The following is a 19634-nucleotide window of genomic DNA, read 5'->3' as shown; positions in this document are numbered from 1 at the left end:
TAACAATCAACATCACTGAAGTAAAGCGAAACACAAGAACTACAACTGAATTTAGCCACAGCCTTCAACTGAAAAAAAAAAACACAAAAAACACACTATGCCACCATAATTGTGGTCAGGGTTTGCTTTAGGTAGTGTCTTGACCCTTTTACTAATTCAAAGCAATTCGGTTCAAAACAATTTCAATATAGTTTTCGCAACAAACATGTATGCAATGCTGAGTCGAACCTTGCAGTAACAGATGATCTTTTGCTTTTTCTGCTTATAACTCATGTTGACTTGGACATCGTGAGATAGTCTTCTTTGGATTGTTGACTGACATTCAGCTTTTACCAGAGTTGGGACTTTCAAGTCACAAGCAAGTCTTCAAGTCATATCCCAAGTCCTCAAAGGGTTAAAGTTAATGAGATAATTAAGGGATTAAGTGATGATTGTGCATTAATGATGAACACCTGCTGTTCTTGAGAATTACAGAGGATCAGATGTTGATGTTTTATTGGTTAAAGTGATGCAACCATAATGGAGATCAGTGTTTGCTTTAGTGGGGCTCTTGACCCTTGACTGTTGCGTTAGATCTCTTTATGTAGCATTGCATGAGGTGCTGTAAAGCAGAGAGAAGACATTAATCTGTATGTGATAGGTGGTCAGATTACAATCAATTTAACATTAGCTCTTTTTAAGTTTGGCATAATCAACCCAGTAAAACTACACTATGGAAAAAAAAATTAAGTGAATTTTAAATCTACTAAGTGCATACAAAATTTGAAAAACTATACTCTGTAGACACACACAGACATCAAGAACCAGCATATGACTCTTAACAGTGGTGACAATCAACAAAATGTTGCATGCTGGGTAAAACCTTAGTAAAAACTCCCGTCATGCACTGCAGTATGAAAAATTGTCACCACTGTTGAGGATCGTGTGATAAGTGTGTTTGTCTAAAAACCTGAACTTATTGTCTCCTTTTGTGTCTTTCAACATTGAAGCATTGTGATTTTTTTCTTTACTTCAGTTCAGTAATAGCTGAGTGTCAGTCTAATATCCAAAGATAAACACAATTTCTTGATGTTCAGCCACCATGATTTATAAGCAGAAAAAGCATAAGGTCAATCTATTACTGCAAGGTTTGATTCAGCAATGCATACATGTTTGTTGCGAAAACAATATTGCAATTGTTTTGAATCAAATTGGTTTGAATTAGCAAAAGGGTCAAGACACTACTTAAAGCAAACCCTGACCACAATTATGGTGGCATAGTGTTTTTTTTTTCTTTTACTTTTTTTTCATTTGAAGGCTGTGGCTAAATTCAGTTGTAGTTCTTGTGTTTCTCTTTACTTCAGTGATGTTGATTGTTAACAGCAGATGTTCATCACTAATGCACAATCATCATTTAATTAGTCACTTAATTATCTCTTTAGCTTTAACCCTTTGAGGACTTGAATATAACTTGAAGACTTGCTTGTGACTTTAAAGTCCCACCTCTGATAGACAGAGCCGTAGATCGCTGACAAGCCACGCCATATCGCGTTCATTATCGAAGGCGATTCATCTGCGATAATGAACGCGATATGGCGTGGCTTGTCAGCGATCTACGGCTCTGTCTATTATATGCCACTCCAGTTATAAGCAGGTGATGGAGAATTTAGCGGTGATCACGGAAGCAGCTTTACTGATTAGATGCGCATGATCATATCGTTCGATATATCGCCCAGCCCTAGTCTGAAGTCAGTTGTAGTAGTTCTAGTATTTCTCTTTTCTTCTGTGATTCTGTTAACAGCAGATGTTCATCACTAATGCTCAATCAGCAGTTAATCACTTAATTACTTATTTGCAAAGTTTAAAAACTTACATGGTTTAAATCAAGGCAATCTGTTTACTCAAACTGTTTGAGTTAAGTTTACTTGTCGGGTTTTACAGTGATGAGTGATTTTATGTATGTATGTTTTTTTTTTTTTTTGTTAGACTAGTGTGCATTAGTGTTTAGTTAATAAAATTCTGCCTTACAAATCAATGTCCCTTTACGATTTTGATTTTGCTACATGCTCTGATGCATTAATATTGTATGAAAGTGTTTTCTGTGGCGACAGAAATACATTGTAAAACCCGACAAGTAAACTTAACTCAAACCGTTTGAGTGAACAGATTGCCTTGATTTAAACCATGTAAGTTTTAAAACTTTGCATTCAAGTAATTAAGTGATTAACTGAGTGATAATTGTGAATTAGTGATGAACAGCTGCTGTTAACAAACAGAATCACTGAAGAAAAGAGAAACACAAGAACTACTACAACTGGCTTCAGACACAGCCTTAGATGAAATCAACTGAAATAAAATACATGAAATCTCTCAAGATCTGATTAAACAACCCCACAAACAGCATCACCAGCTCCACTTATTAATAACCAGACTGACTTTATTTCTGTCAGACGTCTACAGAAGATCTTATTGAGAATGAACTAAGGTTTAGATGTTGATTCATTGTTTCATTTGAAGTAACCATGTTAGAGACCCTTGTCTTCAGTCTTTGTGTTTTCTCTGGCTGTTATAACCCTGTGTTTGTAAAACACATTTGTTGTAATTCAAAAGCCCAGAAGAAATGCCATCAGGTGTTAACCTGTGCCTAGGTTCAGGTTGTCATACTTTATATTGATGATGGTAATCATCAATTATTGAACTGTACGGAGTCTAATCTCTGATGAAATAGGTATTGTATCAATTTGATAAAAGTGATTCTAATAGCCAGTGGTTCTGTGATAATCAGTTAAACTGAATGACTTGTCAAATAGTGTGGTCTTCTACGGCGTCAAACAGTCACACACAGACACCAATAATCAGCATATGAACCTCAACAATGGTGACCATAAAAAAAATGCTGCAATAGTACTACAATAGTACCCAGCATGCATTGCAGCATGTTTTTTTATGGTCACCATTGTTGAGGTTCATGTGCTGATTATTCGTGTCTGTGTGTGACTGTTTGACACCGTAGAAGACATTTTACTATAATGAATCAAATTACACAATACCTATTTCATCAGAGATTAGACTCCGTACAGTTCAATAATTGATGATTACCATTGTCAATAAAAAAGTATAACAACTTACGCCTAGGTACAGGTTAACACCTGATGGCATTTCTTCTGGGCTTTTGAATTACAACAAATGTGTTTTAGAAACACATGGTTATAACAGCCAGAGAAAACACAAAGATTGAAGACAAGGGTCAGCCCAACTAAAGCAAACACTGCTGTTTGTTAACAGCAGCTGTTCATCAATAATTCACAATTATCACTCAGTTAATCACTTAATAACTTAATTGCAATGTACATCTTCTTTCAGTGAACTCAACTGAATTAAGTTCAGAGTACTCATAACTGTTAGTTTTTTTTTCAACTTAAACGGTTTAAGGCAATCGGTTTCCTCAAACGGTTTGAGTTAACATAACTTGTAAGGTTTGAGTGAGGCTCTGTCTGAAGTGAGCTGTAGTTCCTTTCTCTCTTTTCTTCAGTAATTCTGTTTGTTAACAGCAGGTGTTCATCACTAAAGCTCAATTATCACTCAATTAATCACTTAATTACTTAATTGCAATGTATATCTTCTTTCAGTGAACTCAACTGAATTAAGTTCAGAGTACTCATAACTTTTAGTTTTTTCAACTTAAACGGTTTAAGGCAATCGGTTTCCTCAAATGGTTTGAGTTAACATAACTTAAAGATATCTGTTTACTCAAACCGTTTGAGTTAAGTTTGCTTGTCGGGTTTTACAGTGTATCCTTTCTTAGAGTTAATATAAAACTGCGCTAAGGGTTCGCTGGGCGAACAGATTAGTTGATGGCAATTTAATTCTGCTACAGTTACTACTGGCAGCACATATAAATAATTGTCATAATCATAATTAATTGTAATTATTTATATACATTTCCTTTTTGAGCTTAAATTTACTACAACTTAGAATTAAGTGCACGAACTGCATGAACTGGTTTTATGGAATGAAACTTACTGTTCCTTATAAAAAATAAAAATAATTATTTGTTACTTTATATCATTCATATCTCTCACCTCCTGGTAGACGACACTGAATCCACTCTGTGATAACTCTTTCTGTCTGTCTCTGCCTTGAGCATCCTTTGACCCTGAAACACAGAAGGAAAAATCTTACAATCATCTGTGGACTCTTCATCTGCTACTTCTATTTAAAACTTCTATTTAGGGTCCATTTTCTGTACATGTACATTTTACCTTCAATATTGTAGATCTTTTTTTGCAGGTTGTCAAGAAGTCCTCCGAGTCCACTGTAGTTTTCAATGTAGAAGGTGTTGTTATGTTTTGGTTCTGATGCCTGCTGAGTGAGTCCAGTTAATTCAACGTTTCCCACCTGAAAAACAGTAGTTTTCCCAACTGAAAAACACTTTTAATAAAAATGTGAACTCAAAAAAGCTTGATATCTGAAACATTTATTAATGTTGATCCACCTGATGACATAAAAAAGTGTTTTCCACTCAATAATGTGACATACAGTCAGTGGTGGATAGTAATCTAATCTGTGATAAAATACAACATGTTGTATATCTCACTTAAAGCTGAAGTGTGTCATTTCTGTATTAATATATATATACCTATATATATATATATATATTGTGAAAGTTTCTCAGAGTCACAGTATTTTTCTGTTAACAATTCAAACTACCAATGACTAACTTACAGTGACTCTGACCAGTAAACTGAACTAGCTGAAAAAAGACATAAAATGACAAAGAAACACACCCCGATGATGTAACGGAGGATATTCTGCTCATCACATCTGTTTAGCACATTATAATCATCGTTATCAGTGGGTTTTCCATCTGTGATGATCACCAGAGCTTTCTGAGAATTGGGATCGGCTCCAGACGACACACTATTCAGCAGATCCTTTCTAATGACACAATAAATCATAAATCATGACATATGAACAGATTTCAGCCTCATTGTCAATTTGCTTCTGATGTTTCTAGGGCATTATGTTCACACTTCACAATTTCCTATAATCTGACTGAGCAAATCATAAGTATATTTGGCATGCCATCTGAGCTCAAAATTCAGCCTGAACCCAGAGAACTCCCCCAGGACTGCCGCTCCCTACACGCAGAGTACGCAGTTTGCGTAGGGCACCAACTAATAGGGAACCATCCCAATTGCTCAAAAAAAAAAAAAAAACCTGCCGCCTTTCCCACATCCACGCTCACGACTGCTCGCACTTCATGTTTAGGAATGAATGCAAATGATCGTAATTGATGGATGGACATCTATGGCCATGAAAAGACATCTGCAATCCGGAGCAGAGAAAACAAAATGGAAGAAAGTAAAAAAACAGGCATAGAGTTGGCTTGACGTTGGACGTACAATCAAAGGCGAACCAAGATGAAGTGGGGCCCCAGGCAAAATTAAAAGATGAGGCCCTTCTAAAAGATTATTTTGTTTTATATACATACAGTATATATTACACATACAACATACAAAAAGTAATTAAAACACAGATTTTTTTTTAAACAAAGTGCTTATTCTTAAACAAAATATCAATCTTTATTTATATGGCAGAAGATACAATACTGTACAATACTATATAATCTTAATATTCACATTAACAATGTATAGTTCTATCAGCTTTTACATACTCAAATCTGCATATTTTAATTTACTTTTACAAAGGCCTATTTTTACAAATGCATAAATAATGTTTTAATATATATTAAACATGAAACATTGAATACTGACATTTCAAATTATTTAAATAATAAAAAGGTACTTTAAATGTGAAATTAAAACCACCAGTAGACGGCAGCAAGTCATGTTAATAAGTGAGTCATCGCGATTGAACTGAATCATTTAAATGTTTGATTCATTCAGGAACAGAACACTCTCATGTTGCTCAGAGACGCAAAATAGCCCTGTGGTCACTGATCTCTATTATAGATCAGTGGCTGTGGCTTTGTTTGGAATTATTTATGTTGTTGAAATAGTGCAAAAACAGGCAACATGGGTCTTAATAAACTTAAAGTTTATTGAACTAAATCTTAAATCTACATTTATAATCATTTAAAAAACTGACTCTTCATGTGAATCTGATTAACTATATGAAGTGGTATAAAAATACATATTTCATGCCCCAGTCTCTTGAATTTGTGATAATTCTGAATGTATTTTAATAGACAAAATCATGCAGAGAAAGAAGGTCGCACTGTAAAATATGCGCCAGAAAAACACTGTCCGTTATCAATTGCCATTTACACTGAATGTAGACTAATAAAATGATTAGAATCATTCTCGCGTTTCAATGTTTCACTGGATATTTTTCATGTTTATGAAAATGTATGTATGTATGTATGTATGTATGTTCGCTCCTGGTCTGCATTTTATGTCATTTATGTATAATTTCTATTACTGTTTTTGTACCCATTTTGTCCTAAATAGACTAAAATAGTCATAAGTGATTGACAGTGTAAGACTCTGTGTATAAAATTTTGAAGAGCTGTTTATTGTTAGGATGAAATTTATTTTTAGGATGAAATACATTTTTAGGTTTGTCTAGACCCCTGCATTTCACCTCAACCTTTTTACGCCCCTTGGGTCGGGCTTCGGGCCAACTTGAGGCTTTTCATTATTTTTATACTTTAGACCCACCACACAGCAAAAAAATCTGAGTGAAATTAACTCTGCTGGGAGTACATGTGATACCACACTCAAGAGTGTTAAAGTGTTAAAATAGGAGTGTTAAGTTAACACTGAAGCAGAGTTAAAGTTAATGAGATAATTAAGTGATTAATTGAGTGATGATTGACCATTATTGATGAGACCTGATGTTAACATGCAGAATCAACAAAGACAAAAATCACTATTTTAATAGTGTCACCATTATAGTGATCAGTGTTTGCTTAAGTTGGGCTCTTGACCCTAAATTGTTAACGCCAGATTTTAATTGGCTGTTATAACTGAGTTATAAAATTGATGGACAAGCAAAGACTATTGTTACTCCTGAACTATTGAGTTAAAGTTACACTGTTGATTATTGCAGCCTTATGATTCTTCAACAAAGTGTTTCCAGACATTTTAAATACAATCTGAGGAATTTCTTAAAAGATGTTTGCTCAAAAATCTTTCAAAATAGTCTTTTAGTTAGACTTACAAGCATCAAGTATCAACCTGTGAATCTCAACAATGGTGAAAACCCAAAAAGCATGTTGCAGTGCATTCTGGGTGCCACCTATCAAATTCATCCATGGCTCCCATGATGCATTGTGACATGAATAAACTATTAGCTGAATTGTTTCAGTAATTTCCTTTATTCTTACTATTCTATTTTTGTTTTTTTTTTATGTTACTTTTAGTAGTTTGTTTTCTAATATTTAGAGTTGTTCTGTTTTTCTGAATAAGCTGTTTGTCACCGTTGTTGAGATTCCTACACTTTTGATGTATGTGTGTGCCTAAAACAAGAATTTTTATTATCAGAACAGCTATCAAGAAATCCTTTTAATTAGCCAGTACTGAACAATCACAGGGTTGTTATAATCAATGAGTTAAAGTCACCTTTATTTATATAGCGCTTTAAACAAAATACATTGCGTCAAAGCAACTGAACAACATTCATTAATTGTCAATAATGTGTCAATAATGCAAAAATGATAGTTAAAGGCAGTTCATCATTGGATTCAGTTATGTCATCTCTGTTCAGTTAAATAGTGTCTGTGCATTTATTTGCAATCAAGTCAACGATATCGCTGTAGATGAAGTGTCCCCAACTAAGCAAGCCAGAGGCGACAGCGGCAAGGAACCGAAACTCCATCGGTGACAGAATGGAGAAAAAAACCTTGGGAGAAACCAGGCTCAGTTGGGTCGCCAGTTCTCCTCTGACCAGACGAAACCAGTAGTTCAATTCCAGGCTGCAGCAAAGTCAGATTGTGCAGAAGAATCATCTGTTTCCTGTGGTCTTGTCCTGGTGCTCCTCTGAGACAAGGTCTTTACAGGGGATCTGTATCTGGGGCTCTAGTTGTCCTGGTCTCCGCTGTCTTTTAGGGCAGTAGAGGTCCTTTCTAGGTGCTGATCCACCATCTGGTCTGGATACGTACTGGATCCGGGTGACTGCAGTGACCCTCTGATCTGGATACAGACTGGATCTGGTGGCCACGGTGACCTCGGAATAAGAGAGAAACAGACAAATATTAGCATAGATGCCATTCTTCTAATGATGTAGCAAGTACACATGGTGTTATGGGAAGTGTTTCCGGTTCCGGTATACCTAATTAATGCAGCCTAAAAATCCTTTAACGGATTTGGATAATAAAAGCATATTAGTATGTTATGTGTATGCCAGGTTAAAGAGATGGGTCTTTAATCTAGATTTAAACTGCAAGAGTGTGTCTGCCTCCCGAACAATGTTAGGTAGGTTATTCCAGAGTTTGGGCGCCAAATAGGAAAAGGATCTGCCGCCTGCAGTTGATTTTGATATTCTAGGTATTATCAAATTGCCTGAGTTTTGAGAACGTAGCGGACGTAAAGGATTATAATGAAAGTGAAGTGACATTCAGCCAAGTATGGTGACCCATACTCAGAATTTGTGCTCTGCATTTAACCCATCCGAAATGCACACACACAGAGCAGTGAACACACACACTGTGAGCACACACCCGGAGCAGTGGGCAGCCATTTATGCTGCGGCGCCCGGGGAGCAGTTGGGGGTTCGATGCCTTGCTCAAGGGCACCTAAGTCGTGGTATTGAAGGTGGAGAGAGAACTGTATATGCACTCCCCCCACCCACAATTCCTGCCAGCCCGGGACTCGAACTCACAACCTTGCGATTGGGAGTCCGACTCTCTAACCATTAGGCCACGACTTCCTAAATGTAATGTAAAAGGAGCTCATTCAAATACTGAGATGCTAAACCATTCAGGGCTTTATAAGTAATAAGCAATATTTTAAAATCTATGCGATGCTTGATAGGGAGCCAGTGCAGTGTTGACAGGACCGGGCTAATATGGTCATACTTCCTGGTTCTAGTAAGAACTCTTGCTGCTGCATTTTGGACTAGCTGTAGTTTGTTTACTAAGCGTGCAGAACAACCACCCAATAAAGCATTACAATAATCTAACCTTGAGGTCATAAATGCATGGATTAACATTTCTGCATTTGACATTGAGAGCATAGGCCGTAATTTAGATATATTTTTGAGATGGAAAAATGCAGTTTTACAAATGCTAGAAACGTGGCTTTCTAAGGAAAGATTGCGATCAAATAGCACACCTAGGTTCCTAACTGATGACGAAGAATTGACAGAGCAACCATCAAGTCTTAGACAGTGTTCTAGGTTATTACAAGCAGAGTTTTTAGGTCCTATAATTAACACCTCTGTTTTTTCAGAATTTAGCAGTAAGAAATTACTCGTCATCCAGTTTGTTTGGTGTGTTTCACCGGGCTGCGAAGAAATATAGAGCTGAGTATCATCAGCATAACAGTGAAAGCTAACACCATGTTTCCTGATGATATCTCCCAAGGGTAACATATAAAGCATATATTAATAGGAGTTACATATATTTACATATAGGAATAACATATATTTAACAAGTTTATACAATTCTTCCTCTCCTATGGTAGAGAGTGAGTGGAACTGTTCCTCAGAGGGTCTATAGTGCACTGTCTGATGTGATACTGTAGCTGACGGCTGAATGGTTGCAATTTTATCTCTAATAGTATCGATTTTAGAAGTAAAGTAGTTCATAAAGTCATTACTGCTGTGGTGTTGGGAAATGTCAACACTTGTTGAGGCTTTATATTTCGTTAATTTAGCCACTGTATTGAATAAATACCTGGGGTTATGTTTGTTTTCTTCTAAAAGAGAAGAAAAGTAATCGGATCTAGCAGTTTTTAATGCTTTTCTGTAGGATATGTTACTTTCCCGCCAAGCAATACGAAATACCTCTGGTTTTGTTTTCCTCCAGCTGCGCTCCATTTTTCGGGCTGCTCTCTTTAGGGTGTGAGTATGCTCATTATACCATGGTGTCAAACTGTTTTCCTTAACCTTCCTTAAGCGTAAAAGAGCAACTTTATTTAAAGTGCTAGAAAAGAGAGAGTCCATAGTTTCTCTTACATCATCAAGTTGTTCTGAGGTTTTGGATATGCTAAGGAATTTGGATACATCAGGAAGATAACTTAAAAACTAGTCTTTTGTGTTAGAAATTATGTTTCTTCCATACTTGTAACAAGAAGTAGAATTTACAATTTTGGCTATATGAATTTTGCAAAGAACTAAATAATGATCTGAGATATCATCACTTGGCTGAATAATTTCAACACCATCAACATCAATTCCATGTGACAGTATTAAATCTAGAGTATGATTTCGACAATGAGTAGGTCCTGAAACGTGTTGTCTAACACCAATAGAGTTCAGAATGTCTATAAATGCTGATCCCGATGCATCGTTTTCTTTATCAACATGGATATTAAAATCACCAACTATTAAAACTTTATCTGCAGCCAGAACTAACTCGGATGTAAAATCACCAAACTCTTTAATAAAGTCTGTATGGTGCCCTGGTGGCCTGTATACAGTAGCCAGTACAAACATAACAGGGGATATATCATTACCATTTGTTTCTCTGGATAATGTTATATGAAGCACCATTACTTCAAACGAGTTATACTTGTAGCCTGCCCTCTGAGAAATCCTGAAATGAGGTCAATCAAATCTGTTTAGGCTTTAATTGAGTTTGGTGATTCAGGTCAAATGCCAATGTTTAGATTTTTTTTCTTGTCTGTTTGTTACAATTCAGTTGTAACAGCCAAACCAAATCTGACTTTAAAAATGTAAGGCTCAAGAGCCCAACTAAAGCAAACACTGACCACTATAATGGTGACATTAAAATAGTGTTTTTCATCTTTGTTGATTCTGCATGTTAACATCAGGTCTAGTCAATAATGGCCAATCATCCCTCAATTAATCACTTATTTATCTAATTAACTTTAACTCAGCTTCAGTGTTAATTTAACACTCCTATTTTAACACTTTCACACTATTGAGTGTGGTCTCACATGTACTCCCAGCAGAGTTAATTTCACTCATATTTTTTGCTGTGCAGTTAGTGATAAAAAAAGCAGCTGAATTAGACTGAATTAAGCTCTTCATGAGACGCGCCTTTAGAGAGAAGTGAAAGAGGTTGCATTTTTAATTTGATTTATTTCATCAAGTAGTAATTTAAAGCTTTATATATATATATAATGTCTCTGTGGCATGAAGGCTATTCGCTGAGTTTCATTACATTTTTGTGGAGCGCACCTGCTCAAGATGAGGCGGCAAAAAGTGCATCATGTTTGTTTTTTTATTTTATAAAAGGGCAAAGTTTTGTTGATTCTGAGACTGCACACAAATAAAAGTAGACCCTTTACAATTACAAATGATGCATTGCTCTTACCTTTATGAGCAAAAATTATGGCATATCCCTGAAAAAATGCAAGAGATCGCACTGACGTCTCAATGTCCTGCAAAGCGCACTTTAGCTCGCACTTTCCACGATAACTATTGGGTATAGTGCAAATTTATCTAGGTTTAACGTTCAACATGTTTGAACCAGGGCTCTGAACCAGTTCAAGGAACGAAAACGAAAACTGGAAATGAACAAAATTATGACAGGAACAGAAACGAGTTCCAATTTTATAGTTCCAAACAGAATCGAAAATTAGAAATGACCATTAACCGGTTAATAACTTTATTTTATCGTTCCATTTAATATTTGAAATTTGTTGTCAACCAATCACGTATTCCAGTAGTACGTCATATGCAAATGTGACGCTGAAGCCAACGAGTGAAATGTCCACTCAGCTGTGAACTCATCATAGAGTTTATCTGAGAATAGTGTGAGATGAATTCAGCAGATCACACGCACCTGCAACACTTCTGTGAATGGAGAAAACAGAACAACTACACTGTAAAAAAAATTGTGCCGTTAAATAACAGTAATTTACTGGCAGCAGGGGTGCCAGTAAAGTACTGTTAATTTACAGCTTTCAACCACTAATTTACCACTGTTATTTTTTACAGTATTTTACCGTAAATTCAACCATGGAAATTAACTCCACTCCCACTGTTTCAAACAGTTTGAGTTTAAAAGCTAGCATTCCTACAATTTTAGTACTATGAACTTATTTCATTTGAGTCGACTGAGAAGGAATATTTCTTAATATAAAACTACAAACACTTAATGTGTAGTAGTAAAGTAACTAAATGCCTGACTTTTACTCAAATCACTGCAGTTCATTGTCAGCTATAGCACACATGCATGTGTGCTGAAGTACTTAACACAGAGATCATCACTGTATCAGTGACTCCACATTTACTGTCTTTATATAAAGCAGCAGAAGATCAGAACTTGTTGCTCATCATTGACTGAAGCACAGGCTCTACTCTCCAGCACAATGGTGAACCACAAAACTACATTAAACTAACCGATCTCTCTTGTGCAAACACACATTAATGCAGTTAAGTTCAGTATTTACTCTCATTATCAGTGTATGACTTTGCACAACTTTTTTTTTAATGGATATCCACAAATATTTTAGTCAAATTAACTTTTTTTCAATTGGTAAATCTGACTTTTACGGTTTACAGTATCTTGCTATTTTTTCCTTGACTTAACGGCAACAAACTGTAGAAAAACACTTTTTTTTGCTGGCAACCATTAATTTACGGCAACAAACTGTAGAAAAACAGTTATTTACTGGCAGCAGGGGTGCCAGAAAATAACTTTTATTCTACAGTTTGTTTCCTGCAAATTAATTACAGTTTATTACTGTTAAATTATGTTTCATGCTGTTTTTTCTTCATCTTAAAACTTTAACCCTTTAAACCCCACAACAAAATCCTCAGTTTTAAATTAACACTTATAATGTGTGCACACTACAGAATGTTAGAGTAACACTGAATCAGTGAAGTTAATGAGATAATTCTGTGATTAATTGATGATTGAGCATTAGTGATGAACACCTGCTATTAACAAACAGAATCACTGAAGGAAAGAAAAACACAAGATCTACAACTGACTTCAGCCACAGCCTTAGATGAAATCAACTGAAATAAAAGAATGCAAGAAATCTCTCAAGATCTGATTAAACAACTTCTAAAACAGCTTCACCAGATTCACATTACTAACCAGATTGACTTTATTTTTGTCAGATGTCTACAGAAGATCTTATTTAGAGTTACATATACTTTAGTTGGGATCTTGAACCGTGACTTCTTTGTAGCACTAAGGTTTTTTTTTTGTTTGGTTTTTTACATGTTGTAACAATGCGTCTTTGGAGCAAAAAAAAAAGTCAGCAGAAAAAAAAATATAATATTGTTGTTTATAGGTTAAGAAGAACAACCATTCTCTTAATTCTGATCCAATCCCGTGTTCCTTCTTTTATTGAATGTTGATACTACAACAAAAGAAGAACTCTGCTGAGCCATAAGTTATGAAAGACTGTTAAGAAAATATCACTAATTAAAAATAAAAAAAAACTTTGCTGCATTTTAGATAGAAACATCAGGAATCGGCGTATGAATCACAACAATGGTGACAATCCACAAAATAAATAAACAGATAAATTCTGAACATTACAAAACATGCTAACAAAAAAAAAACTAAACAAAATAAAATATAGTCACTTTGCCATTTTTTACAAAACTGAACAGAAGTATAGCTGGAACAGAAGTAAGCTATTTCGGGCGAAGAGGGGAGAGGACGGGCTCAGGACGGTAATTCTGATAAACTGAGGCTGGTCTGCCTCAGTGGTCCAACAGCACTTGACATTATCAAAATCAGAGAATGCAAAGAATGTCACTGTGAGAATGCAACTAGAGTTTGTGGAAAGATGTAAGTAGTAGGCTACTGTGTAAGAAAAACTGTTTTATTATAGAAATGTTCAGTTACTGACAGTAATAAACTATTAGTGATGCAGACTACACAACCTCAGACATAGCCTTCGAATTAGAGTAAATGTGCACATTTAAAAATTATATATTATTTTCAAATATTGTAAATTTATTACTATTTTATATGAAGAGTTCAGATGCAAAAGCCTCTAAGTGCCGTTTGAATCGTTCTTCTAAATTGAGCATTTTATCAGGCTCCCATGCGTAAGTTCAGTAATTTTACTTTAATGGCAATGAATAGTTTCTTTTCTTTCCCATTACAGTGAAATAACCGAACATAAACTTAGGATGGCAGAATTTGGATGACACTTTGAGGCTTATATTTTTGTCACAGGTGATGTGCGTGTCTTTCCCAGTACACTGTATAAAATGATCTGATCAAAAAGTTCATCAGACATAAAACAATGTGCTTTGAAATTTCAACTCAATTGTTTGAGTTTTCAATCTTCCAATTTAGGTTTTAGGTGTTACACAGATTTAAAATTAATTCCCTGTAAATATTAGAACAGTACTTGTTTTTACATGCTATTGTTTCTCTGGAATGAATATTTAAAATCTAAACATATGAGGATAAAATATATATATATATTTTGGACATAATTAAACCACCTCATTGGGGTTACGTGTCCATTGCGTATCACTGATCTTTGTTCTTCACAACACCACATGCAGAGCTTCAGAGAAAGATCTAGCACAACAAGTCAAGGGTGAAGAGCACAACTAAATTAAACACTGATCTCCATGATGGTGGCATCATTTTAACCAATAAAACATTAACATTCTCAATAACAACAGGTGTTTATCACTAATGCACAACCATCATTTAATTAGTCACTTAATTATCTCATTAACTTTAACTCTTTGAGGATTTAACTTGAGACTTGGAAGGAACTACTTGTTTCCTCCTCTGGTGAAATCAGCTCCTGAGTTCATGAATGGAACAAAAATATGGCAGGGCTTTTACTCTTTGGCCCCTGGACTTCCCACCTCTGGCAATGAATGTTTGTGGCTCCTTGTGAAGGGTGTCAATGATTGTCTTCTGGACAACTGTCAGATCTGCAGTCTTCCCCATGATTGTGCACAATCCTTCTATTTATCTTAGCCTCATTATGTGACCCACACCCAACTGAAGTTTGATACCAAAAAAAAAATATATTGATTGCAAGTTTGAGATGATTGAAATGTTTATGTATAGCTTGTTTTGGCTTAACAATGGTTTTAAGGAAAAAAAAGAGTTTTGTATTCAAATCTGTCTGTTTTTATTATTAAGTTAAAACAAGACATTCTTTTAGATCGTCTTAACTTGATACCCTAATTCAAAGACATTACTTAATTGAAATTACTAAATTGAACCCACTAATGGGGATAAGTTAACAGAATGCTCATTACTGAGTTCACTTTATTTTGAACTTGCATAGCAAAGTTGAAACAACAATAATTGTATAATCATGTTGACTCGCAGAAGGCAATTCACAGCTTAAAAAGACTCGAAATAATGAGTTAAAACAATTCATTAATCCATTTTGTTTTTACTTGAAATTTTGAGGCAGCTGCTTAACTTATTATTTTAAGTAGAACCAAGTTGATATTTTTTACAGTGTACTACCTAGTCTATATTGCAGCCTATAGTATAATAATACCTGCTAAACACTACCATAATATGCTTCTGCTAACTGCAACCCTAGCTAAACTGTTTCCCAGTAACCCATCTCGCAAATAATTAAACGAAAATAAACTGGCATTAACAACAAAAAAAATGTATCTGTCATATAATTATCCTTTAGTTAGTCTTATCTGCATCATATACCACTTGCATGTTACCACTTTTCTTCCTTTTCTAGCTTTTTTCCACTACTGGCTGCCAGAAGGATAAGTCATCTTCATGTTTAAATTAGCAAATGCACAAGTAAACGCACAAGCACACCTTTTAAATGTTTTATATTTATTAATATAAGCTTTAAATCATTTGTTAAATGTAAAAACGAAGCCCGTGCATCACTTTCAGGCCCATTCATAATCCTGTGAAACTTTTTTGGCTGTTGATGTTAATGACATGTTTTAATGTCAGAAATAAATTCACCATCACCAAACGCATCTAATCTACTCTCTGACTTATCATGTTCCCTTATGAAAATTAGCCATGGTTTTAAACGAGAATTACACCAAAAATCGCCGTTCATCTAGTCATGGTAACTGCAAATTTACCATGGTTTTGTTACTTCGGATAATTATTTAAAAAGCAGTATTAAGATTTTTTTGTTTGTTTATTAAAAACAGATCTTTAAAATTACTTGAAATGGATTATACAAAAAAAAAAACTATGAGGCAATAATGATTGGTTAAGAACACTGTTAAAATACATAATGTAGGCTAATACAAAATAAGCCATTTATGTAGATTACGTGTTATTACAAATACCTGAAAGAAAGCCAAAGGCCATGTAACTGCTGCTACACTTACAGGACGATCAGATCCTTCTTTAGGCTATTAGCCAAACATTTCATTCAAATATTCACTTCATCTTTCATTTTTGGACAGCTTTTTGCTATAGATGAAAATATAATATAATCTATAACTTCTTGGACAAAAAACAATTGGACATCACAACTCTTACAAAAATAAACCATGCTTTTATCAGTAAAACTGCTTAAATTTCGTTTGCATGATTTATGAGTGTTTGAGAGTACTAAATCAGTTAAACAACTGTATTAATAAAGTCATAGCCATAGGTAACTGTTGAGAGCTACAGTTGTAATTTTTGATTTAAATAAAGTTCTCTTTTTACCCATAATATTTGAGGAAGGGGGCACAACAATACAATCCTGCAGCGGCCCTGACTCCTCCACATCCCACGCTGGGACAGGAATAGTTCGGAGCGAGGTGTTCAGGTGGAGGAGGAATGCTGGATAACTGTCGTGGGACAGAGTTGGCTGTCTACTTCCTATCATGATAATTATCAAATTATTGGAACATGCTACTCCCAAACTTTGTTAATACAACATCATTAACTTATAATTTATAGAATGACAAATGTCCAAATTAGCAACATTAGTGTTAGATAGAGTAAAATTACACAATGAATCATATTTAATTTTCATTTATTCATCTAGAGGTTCTAGACTATCGAAGAGGAAATTCAGTGAATGCTCATAATCATATGAAGGTTTCACTCACAGAATGAAGTTGATTGCTTTATATGTGTTTGTGAGAGATTTCATGTGTTTCTCTTTCATGAGTTTCTCTTCAGCAGAGCCGTTCTGATAATCGTTGAAGTCAAACACAGTTCGTACATCTCCTGAAAACTGGACAGCAGCAAACTGACAACAAACAACAACATTATCATCATTAGTAATGATTGCAGCACCAGGTATGGCTTACAGAATCACATGTATCCTATGAACTATTGCATGTCGATATTTCCAAATCATAGCTGATGTTTTATTTTACCTTTATGGATGAGTTTGAAAGTTTTTTCATAACATCTTTAATGAATTTTTTGTTCATTTCAAACTCGTGTTGTTTCATACTGCTGGATCCATCAAAGAGAAACACCAGATTGACTCCTCTCTTGGTGCATTCTGCAGAAACACCACAACATACACAAACTCTGCTGTTACTTCAAATATAACAAGTATAACATAATATCATCTATTTTATCTTTAATTTAGTTATCAGCTAATATATCTCCAAATGAAGTGAAATAGAGCAACACAGGGTTTACAGTGTTAGAGTCTGAGATGGTTAAACTGCATGTAGTCTTGGTTTGTGTGAGACTCATCAGACCTTGGTAAGCAGCAGTGAAGTTAGAGACAGTCTGTAAGCTGCTGTTGAACTGATAGCAAACACCGTTCAGATACGAGTTTCCATCACACTCATGAGGAACATACGGACTGCAGCTCTGAGAAAGAGACACACATCATTAGCATCTCATGAAGGAGGTCTGACTTTCAGAGACTCTGGACTTACAGTGAGAGCAGTAGAAGACACAGCAGCAGACATGCCGAAGAAGAGGACGCTCTCTAAACCTGTCAAACCTGAGAGAAAGAGAGAGACAGAGAGGGAGAGAGAGAGAGAGAGAGAGAGAGAGAGAGACAGAGAGAGATTTCATACACCTTTATTATACATAGACATAAAAAAACATTACAAAACAACTTAAATCAAAACAAATCAAAACATATACCCCAAGCTCAAATAAACAACATATCAAAAATTAATTCTCCATCAATTACAACACAAATAATGTTATTAAAACACCACTGTAATTCAAAAGACTCCAAATCATTCATTAGTTGATAATACTTTTCAACTTTTTCAATAAAATTCAACACTCACTCTAGCTCTTAAAAAAGCTTTAAAAAGAGTTACAGCATCTTGATGTGGTCTGTTTTCAATTATCTTTCTCCTTGTGACATATATTGCAAATTTTGCTTGTCCAACAATAAAGTTGATCAGCTGCCACTTTATTCTCTGCTTTTGACAATATCTCAATCCTAAAATAAAGGCATTAGGAGAGAAGTTTTCCTGAAATCTTAAAAATAAGCCCTTCAACGAGGCAAAGATAGGTCCCAATCGAAAACATTCTGTAAAGCAATGAAAAACATGGTGACTTCCCTGAGGCCTGGTCTGAAGGGCTGATCACACCCATATATAAGAAAGGAGATAAACTGGATCCCAGTAATTACCGTGGCATCTGTGTGGGCAGTAATCTAGCTAAGCTCTTCTGTAATATAATAAACAGCCGCATAGTGACATTCCTCACAAGACACAACATCCTAAATAAATCACAAATTGGCTTTTTACCAAAACAACGTACAGCTGACCACATCTATTCTCTCCACACTCTAATTAACAAAAATCTAAAGGACAAACAAAGAAAAATATTTACATGTTTCATTGATTTTAAAAAAGCTTTCGATTCTATTTGGCATGACGGTTTACTGTACAAATTATTACAAATTGGCATTGTTGGAAAAACATTCGATGTTATAGAATCCATGTATAAAAACAGTAAAAATGTGGTCAAGATTGGGAATCTGAGATCAGAGTTCTTCCAGCAGGGTCGTGGAGTGAGGCAGGGGTGCAGTGTGAGCCCAACACTGTTTAACATCTACATCAACGAGCTAATCCGACAGCATCCCAGGCTCGCTCTACACGACTCTGAAGTCAAGTGCCTGCTGTATGCAGACGACCTGGTTCTGCTGTCTCCCACAGCCGAGGGTCTCCAGCACAGCCTGGCCCTGCTGGAACAGTACTGTGAGGAGTGGACAAAACCAGGGTCATGGTGTTCCAGAAGAAGGCCAGGTCTCAGGGAAGCAGATATCAGTTCAGTTACGGAGGAGAAGTCCTTGAGCACAGCAGCAGCTACACTTACCTGGGCATCCAGATCTCAGCATCAGGGGGCTTCAGTCTGGCCGTCAAGGCCCTCAATGAGAAGGCACGGAGTTTATTATATTGCCATTAAAGCACGGTTTGGCCAATTAAAATTACCAATTAGAACATGGATTAAATTATATCATGCAATCATCAAACCTATCCTACTGTACAGGAGTGAAATTTGGGGACCAATTTTAAAATTTTAAAATTGGGACAAAAGTTTAATAGAAAGAACACAATTGGAATTTGCCAAAAACATCCTAAGGGTAAACAGAAGCACTTCTAATATCGCCTGCAGGGCTGAGCTGGGCTTATACCCC

At 35.5% G+C, this 19634-nt stretch overlaps 1 protein-coding gene across 1 annotated transcript in view; it reads right to left on the bottom strand.

Moving 5' to 3' along the window:
• The window catches only part of LOC132144334 (integrin alpha-L-like), a 95432-nt gene that overhangs the window by 44137 nt on the left and 31661 nt on the right, over nt 1–19634 (bottom strand). The window contains exons 5-11 of the mRNA XM_059555110.1: nt 17908–17975; nt 17725–17839; nt 17389–17519; nt 17116–17258; nt 4767–4917; nt 4242–4377; nt 4062–4135 (exon numbers count right to left, since the gene is read on the bottom strand). Of these exons, the coding sequence (XP_059411093.1) occupies nt 4062–4135; nt 4242–4377; nt 4767–4917; nt 17116–17258; nt 17389–17519; nt 17725–17839; nt 17908–17975 (818 nt within the window). The remainder of the gene's footprint in view (nt 1–4061; nt 4136–4241; nt 4378–4766; nt 4918–17115; nt 17259–17388; nt 17520–17724; nt 17840–17907; nt 17976–19634) is intronic.

The sequence above is a fragment of the Carassius carassius genome, chromosome 7 (genome assembly GCF_963082965.1).
Source record: "Carassius carassius chromosome 7, fCarCar2.1, whole genome shotgun sequence".
In the NCBI taxonomy this organism is placed as follows: domain Eukaryota; kingdom Metazoa; phylum Chordata; class Actinopteri; order Cypriniformes; family Cyprinidae; genus Carassius; species Carassius carassius.
Note: the sequence above shows the minus strand (reverse complement) of the source record. Positions and strands in the feature narration are given on the sequence as shown.